At 35.1% G+C, this 8,292-nt stretch overlaps 1 protein-coding gene across 2 annotated transcripts; it reads right to left on the reverse strand.

Moving 5' to 3' along the window:
- Positions 1-2,965: 2,965 nt before the first annotated feature.
- On the reverse strand, positions 2,966-6,758 carry LOC110812926 (Phototropic-responsive NPH3 family protein). 2 transcript variants are annotated; one of them, XM_088223446.1, is made up of 4 exons: positions 6,502-6,758; positions 5,391-5,446; positions 3,853-5,007; positions 2,966-3,548 (listed from the first exon to the last, which is right to left on the reverse strand). In XM_088223446.1, the coding sequence occupies exons 3-4, from the start codon at positions 4,969-4,971 to the stop codon at positions 3,018-3,020; spliced, it is 1,650 nt and encodes a 549-aa protein (XP_088079572.1). In that variant the 5' UTR covers positions 4,972-5,007; positions 5,391-5,446; positions 6,502-6,758; the 3' UTR covers positions 2,966-3,017. The 2 variants fall into 2 exon arrangements, with proteins under 2 accessions (XP_088079572.1, XP_021895541.1); XM_022039849.2 differs by having other exon boundaries at positions 5,391-5,457.
- Positions 6,759-8,292: the final 1,534 nt, after the last annotated feature.

An 8,292-nucleotide genomic window follows, 5' to 3' on the forward strand; every position in this document is an offset into this window, starting at 1 on the left:
GTTTTGGCGCCCATACCGGACGGGGTATGAGACCTTATGTGTTTTGGCGCCCATACCGGACGGGGTATGGGGACGGCCCGTTTCACCCTCATACCGGACGGGGTAATGGGGTTTATAGTTTTGGCGCCCATACCGGACGGGGTATGGGGACGACCCTGGAATCTGATTTCAAGTGTTAAGGATTAACGGGTAGCGGGACCCCTATGGATCCCCATGGATACTAGTGGACTGGTAAAAGAGGAAAATATGTTGTGTAATGATTGAATTACAAAAGGCGTGATAAGTATTATGTTATACAGTTTATATATGATTTCATGATGATGATAATGTTATTGCTTTCGTATACTGTTTTATGAATTTCACCGAGGTAAGTGGATGGTAAAGGATTTATTATTGACAAAAGAATTTGTTGTAAATTATGCTCCATTGGTCTTTTTGTGTTTTCTACCCACCTTTACCTCCGTGACGGTGAGATATCGTGATGTCCTTACTGGGCTAGTGTAGCTCATTCCTTATTTAATCATTTTAGATCAGGAAGACATTGTTCCCGAGCCCGTTCCGCAGGAGGACGACGAAGGGGACGCCTAAAGACTCCATAGTCATATTCGTAGCTTTTACTTTCAAGTTTCTCCTTTAGGTAGTTTGATCTTTTATATTTTGTGAGCACGTTTTTGGTTTTAGTGTAAGGGATGTTAATCAAATTTTTGACTTCGCTTCCGCATTTGATATTTTTAATACGCATTTCATTTTAAATTTCTGGGGCCATTACAGCTAGACCCCCCCGCCGGAGAAGAAGAGCCAGTCGCCGAGAAGGGAGCCGACTGTGCCTGCCATCATGCTGGAGCCACTTCCGACTACCAAATGAGGTAAAAAATATTTCATTCACTCGAAATTTAATTTTGAATATCCTCACGGCCAAATCGGAGTAAAAGGACCAACAGATGAGTCGAAAACCGGGGGGCAAAGCCCGGCAGCATTGCTATGGGAAAAAGTAAAAATCGCCTCCGATAAGGCCATTCTCGATTCCCGTTTCGTGTAATTTTTTTACTATTGTAATCATTATTCCTTTCTCTATAGATTGACCGAAACAAAACACCCAACCGCGAAGGTGAGTAGGCGGAGCTGCCGCATCGAAAAACCCTGCCGCTTGTAAGCTTCGATTTTTTGACTTTTCGGCCAACCGAGACCCCTTAACGTGTTTTCTCGCAAGGATTGGTACGAAATCGGCTGAAATGGGCCAACCAGAGGCAAATTGTCGTCGTGGGCAGCAGTGCCGTTGCCAAAGCACGAGGGAGCCAGTGTGCCGGAATTTCAAAATTGGCCAAAAAGGGTTTTTAACCCTGATTTTGGATTTTTTTGGGTATTTCTAGGTACTTGAGGTGTGTTTTAATCCCCGAAGAAAAATCTAGGGAATATGGGGACCGCCAGTAGGCGCAGCTGAAAGTTTAACATTTCGGACATCAATTTGAGTATGAATCTCTCACTTAAATCCCTGTTATGGAATTGAAGTTTAATTAGTAATAATACGGTATTTTATGTAGTTTAAAAAATATTCATAATTAATTATATGTCACTAATGGAGGCGGAACCGGTTATTTATTACTATTTGTCGTGTTTAGCTGATTGGTTGATTTTACAGTTTTGAATCCATGATAATACACTAAAATTGATATGATGATACGATTGTGTTTCCTTGATGCATGTATTACTTGTTTTATGTGATTACAGTTAAATAGGAAACTGAAAATTAAAGGTAAACAAAATTGTTTGATTAAGTAAATGGATGAACGGTAGCCTTACTGGATATCCTGGGAGGTGATGGACGGACCGAGTACATAGGGAACCCTACCATGAACGTTGCCTCATACCGAACGGTGTATCGAGAATTAGTATTTTGACGCTCATACCAAACAGGGTATGGGGACGACCCGTTTCACCCTCATGCCGAACGAAGTATTGAGAGATGGTATTTTGGTACTCATATTGGACAGGGTATGGAGACGGTCCGTTAATTGAAAATGTTAAAAAAAAAGTTCACGCGTAGTGGGGACATCCCTATGGACCACCATGGATACTAATAGGCAGATAAAAGAGAAAGTTGTTGTTGTCGACTGATTGCATATGAGATTACGATATTGTTTATATTATTGACTATATTGGTTGGTTTTGAAAATTTCGCTACGGTAAGTATGCTGTAAATGATTTTATTTATGATAAACGGATTTACTTAAATTAAAAACTCCATTAGTTGTTTTCATAATTTTTATCAACCTTCATTTCTATGTCGGTGAATAGCGTGATATTCTTATTAGGGCAGTGTAGTGTATTCTTTCATTAAGCTTTTCAGATCAAGAGAACCAAAATCTAAAATCCTAGACATAAGAGGGTTGCGAGTAGGATGCCTACTTGTTTATTTTCCATTTACTTCTTTGATTTTTCGTTATTTCTTTTAAAATGATTATTCTCGTAGTTTTATTGGGTAATTTAAATTATTGTGTAAGAAATGTAAACCCTAACTACTTATTTCGCTTCCACATTCAATTTATAATTTATTTTCTTTTAAATTCACAGACCGTTATAAAAAATTTGTAAATGATATAAATAATTATAAAAAATAAAAAATTACAACATAATAACTACTTCTTAATAATTAAATAATACTAATATTTTAAACTAATTAATTACATATTTAAATAAAACAATTTTAAGTTAAACATTGTTAGGAATTTATACATGAAGAAACTTCTAAACATATTTAATTAACAAAACAATATTAATTAAAATAATATTTTAAAAAGTATGATATGATTTAAAAAATATTAACTAAAATAACATTTTAAAATGTACTATATTATTTTAAACAATTACATTAGCATTAATTAAATTAAATGAAGTTATGATATTTTCTTCTTCTCCCCTATAGTTTCTTTTCTTTATATTTATCTGTATATAAGATATGAGCATATAAGATCCAAAAGGTTATGTTTAGTTTGAAATACAATGAGTAATTCCAACACTTAAGAAACAGAATGTCTTCGACTCCTACCAAGTTTCCCTTCCAATCCCGATCCCCTAGATTTTCGACTAGATTTTTGTCGTTTTCCACCCCCGGGCCCGCTAAATATTCCAATCCTTCCTATACCTCTAGAAAGGGAGGTCAAAAACGTTTTCCCATTTCCTGACTTATCTATCATTCCTTGCTTCATTACCATCTGTTCCTTCTCCAACTCACTCAGTCTCACTCTCATCCTCGAAATTTCAAGCTTAAGTTCTCGGTTCTCTCTCCTTAAAGATGCATAATTATCTCGAGGTGACATAGCTGCACTTGGCACACCACTGCTAATTCTCTGCGACATGAATCCATCTCCAGAGCTTCCACACAAGGCATTCTTCAACCGTAGCTGCTCACAATGCAGAACTCGCACGGTCATCTGTACTGGCAGTCGGTCATTCTGTGCAGCATGGTTGCAAGCCTCTTGCGAGAGCTTTTGGCAGTCTATGAACTTGCAGAGTTTCTTGCACTCGTGTTCAGTGAGCATTGGATGGGCCTAAAAATCAATTAAGTATAAGTTTAACAATGTAAAACATTCCCTTTCTAAGCACATCAGCCTCCAAAAATTTAGTTGACCGTAAATGCTTCAGAATATGTGGAATGATGCAAAAGCATATTTTCCCACAAGGGCATTTGACCTAAAAGGAAGGCAATGAATCGTTGGTGTATAAATCAAAGCAAAGGAGTCAGTCAAATCCTAGATAAATCACATGCGTATAACTTAATTGTAAATGAAAATGATTGGAAAAAGAAATTTGATGCACATAATTTTAAGTGATCTATCTTAGGGAATTTTTTACCTTTAAATATATATCAACTGCTCTATATAGTCCATCATCTACCACACGAGCATAGTCGGGCAGTACTTCTATCATAGCAATAAACTTCTGCAAACTCAAACAAGGATCAGGCGCAATTTCTGCCAAGTATGCATCTACAAGCCGCCCAACCTTCAACAAAGAACCATGTCCTGGAGAACCAAGGCCTTCTGATTCATACCCACAATCTTCATCATCTTCATCTTCTATCCTTTGCAAGAAATTTACCAGTATCCTATGCACAGTATCAACGTCAAATAATGAATCACCAGGTCGGAGAGATGGCATAAGTAGATCATCAAGCAAAACCATTTCCAACCGAAGAGCAATTGCCCTCTCCAGCTCAAGCCTGCAGGCAATGTTAGCATCTACCATAATTGCTGCTCTCAACATCCCAAACAGGAAACTGAGTGGAGTAGAACAACTTTTCTCAGTCGGCATGAGACTTACAAGAGTTTCCACAATTGTCCTCTGATCAATCTCTCCCATGCCAGGATCTGGTTTCATCTTTGCAGGATTCCAACCTTGAAATTTCCCAATATCCTTCAGTGATGCCTGAGCATAATGCATTACAGAGACTATAATGCTATCTGGTCGAACACCCATTCTTCCCATTGCACATATAACCCTATGATAATAATCAATCCTTAGCACTAAAAGATCCTCAGCCCACCAATCAAGACAACCACTCTTAAGTGCTGTACATTCACTGTCACAATCCAACTGAGATAGACCTGACACCAACTGTTCCTTGCAAGCATTAACGGCGATGGCCTCCACACATCTCTTTGGAATTCCCACTTCTTCAGCTATTGGAGGCAGCAGCTCACAACTTGAAAGAACTTCCACAGACTTTTCAAGACTCTGAGCTACAACCTCATTCAAATAGACCTCAGTTCGTGCAATCAAGTTTTCTTCCCTGTAGTCTTCTGTCATTTCCAAGTATTCCGCAGCACAGCGAAGGTGGGCGATATTTGCAGCTGTGATCTCAAAATTGATGCTATAACAGAATTTCATTGCTAGTTCAAATGTCTGGGGTCCACCTGGAAAGTTTAGAAGCTCCAATCTCGATATATTAGAATCTTTGGCATCTGCAACCATTTTCCGAATCTTTCCACAGCGAGACACTAGTGGAAACTTCAGGAAACCAAAAACCAGTTATAGTAATTGATTAGTTCCAAACGAAATAAATGGTATTAAACCGAAGCTCTATCAGGCAAAATATAGGTAGCTTGTCATTGCCTACTAGTAGCCTAGTTCTAGTTACCTATCCTTACAAAATTTCTTTGGGACATCATCACATTCAAGCGAAGACAAGTCAAACTAAACGGACCTGATTATTGGAAGCAATAATCATAAATATGGAATTAAGGTCTGCTCAAGCCTGATTTACTGATATAGGGTAAACAGGAGAAAGCTCTCAACGAATCATTATTCAAGAACAACAAAATCAGACAATTTAATCGTGCAGACTGTAGTATGGTAGAATCTCTGAAGATTGGTTGAAATGGAGAGCTTACTTTGTGTAACAGAAAGGATTCTCCATCAACGACGATCGTAATATCCCCTGCAACATCTGAAAATATTCTGCATGAGAAAACAGCTTATTAGGTGAATTGCAAAATGAAGGATGATAGAAATACACAATGTAAATGTTTGCATAAGCAGCATCACTGCCATTACTAGACCAACTGCACCAAAGCCAGAACTTAGTTAAACGATTTCCGAAACTTAAAAAGTCTGGTACATGCATTCTCAGCCATGTATGCAGTTGGAAAAAAGTGAGAAAAAAGGAGAGGGAAAATTAAATGAGAGGAAGCAGAGAAGAGAGAAAACAGAGAGAGAACCAGGGGATTTTTTTTAAAAAAAAGAAAGAACCCTATTATTAGTTCCCAATCTGCTTTTATAGGTTTCAAATGCCTACTAAGCAACAAATTTCCTTTCTTGAACCCACAAATTCTACCACATATGATATTTGAAAAAAAAAACAAAAGTTGCAGAAAACAGCAACAATCTTATTAAAAGAATGTTGCAAAATTAACAGAGTTAGTTGCATTAGTAATCAGAAACGAAAAAACTTCAAAAGTTGCATTGTTATGTTATGTTAAAAGATCCAAAAGTTGCGCCTGAAGATGGACTGGGATTCAGACTGAGATCCTGTGAGCTTAATACTATTTTGTTTCATTTTCTGTTGCATTTCCATTTTTTTTTTCCTCATAATCTTTCTTATGTTGTAAATGGCACAAGGAAACAAGTGGGCATTGTAGGGTGCTCTTCATGATCATACTGAATCACATACAGCATTAGTAATCAAGGCAAGTACAGAACCTAACACAAAAAATTACTTTTTCTTTGATCAAAGATGTGGATTAAAGAATAATTTAAAGTAAGCAAAGAAACTGACAATTAGAATAAGCCTGAATTTAAAAGTGATAAAATCACGAACAGACAAGACACTTCCATATTCTAATCCGCCAAAAACAACAAAACCAGAAAGGTGAATATTTCTTAAAACGGAAAAGCCACTCTTCGTTAACTCCTCAAAAATCAATGAGAGCATGAAGAAGAAATGGATATTGGACGTTCTCCGAGATATGTGTAATACAGTCGAGAGAGAGAGAGTATGTGCACCGAGTAGTGAAGGAGTTGGAAGCGGGAGAGCGGCTGTTGTTAGAAGAAGAGAGAGAATTATCAGAAACCATGTCTTTCCTCACCAGCTCAGTGTCCTTCTTCTTCCTCTGACGATGACGATGGAGGGAATATGGGTGGGTAAAACCCTATTCGATTTTACTACTTTACCCTACAAAGTCTGGGTATTTACGAACATGGCTTTTTTGACGGGTCGCCATTCGCCTTTTGCTTTTTCTCTTCTTTTCTCGCGCATTTTCAGAAAATAAAAGCAAAACAAGGAAGAGCACCCGCCGCCACTCACACTCTTGAAGCTGTAAATTCATATTACTCAGACTACTACTAAATTTTTATAACTACATTTTTTCTATTCAAAATTAAAAAATTATGACTATTAAAACATCCTAAATTTCTGAACTAAAATTACAATGTTCTTCCAGACAATGTAAAAAACTGTTTTAATTATTTACCCATAAAATATAAATAATTTATCACTATTAAATGAACTTTCTTCTTCTACAATTAGGAAAAGCAAAAAGTACATAAAGCACAAGCCTTAGTAGTGTCAGTGTGGCTCACATGGAGGTGGAACAGAAGATCAATAGGAGCCTGAGGCAAAATAAAATTGTTCATTGGGATGTTGTGGGTTCAGCGGATTTAAAGATTATCGGAAAAAATAACGTCGCAATAAATTTGAAAGAATTAGATCTCTTAAATAAAGTGAAACATCTTTATATGACTACTTATAATTTATCGATCAAAAGCTTAAGAGTTTTGTTGCTGGGAAAATGAACTTGCACTGATGGAGTCTACCTCGACCATAGAACTTGCATTGGTGGAGTTTACCTCGATCGTAAGTTTCTTAATATCGATACATTGGGTATGATAATGATTTTTGTAGGTGAATTTTGATTTGCTATTATCTCATATGACAATGGAAATGAAGTATAACAAGCAAGTTTATTTGTAATTCAATATGGATGGAAAAATTGGATTCTACTCAATTAAATGGACTAAGTTAATTAAGTATTATATAATTAAAATTTTATTTTATGATATATAAAATTAAAAATTATATCATTTATCCTATGTTTTAGTTTAAATTAAACTGGACTGATTTTAAAAAAAATTATTTTTATTATTTTAAATTTGATTTGACATTTGACTATCATAAATTAATGTTTTTAAAACCAAAGTTTTTGAAATATGAATTTGTTCATTAGCACTTGATGGATTATTGTTTATTTTATTAATTTTTTCATTACAAATTAAATGAATTAAGATGATTATTGACTTTTTGTTTTATTTAAAATTTAATATTTCTGAAAAAGATAAAAAATAGAATACAATAACAATTTCATTTAATATGAATATGAAATAAAATATTCAAACTGTTTATATCTAACCTTCGATCGCTAGTAGTTAATATTTAATTCAATTTAGTTTTAAAGTAATAAATATTATTATTAAAAATTGTATATCAATGCACTAGATAATAGAAAAACGTAATTAAGAGATCAATGTGAATTAACAATATAAGTGCTACTACTAGGGAAAAAAAAAAGAAAAAAAGTTTAATTATTTTATTTTAAATAAAAATTGATATATAATTAAATAAAACTTGTTACTAACATTAATGTAATTAATAATATTACGATCTTATAACGAGAATATATGAAATTTTTATGTTAACTCAAACTCAATACCCTCATAAAAGTACCAAACATCCGATCAAAATCAATTATTTATTCTAATTTTTATAAATTTAAGTATATTTTGTTCTTATAAGTATCT

The sequence above is a fragment of the Carica papaya genome, chromosome 6, assembly GCF_054855325.1.
Source record: "Carica papaya isolate Zhongbai chromosome 6, ASM5485532v1, whole genome shotgun sequence".
NCBI classification, from domain to species: Eukaryota; Viridiplantae; Streptophyta; class Magnoliopsida; order Brassicales; family Caricaceae; genus Carica; species Carica papaya.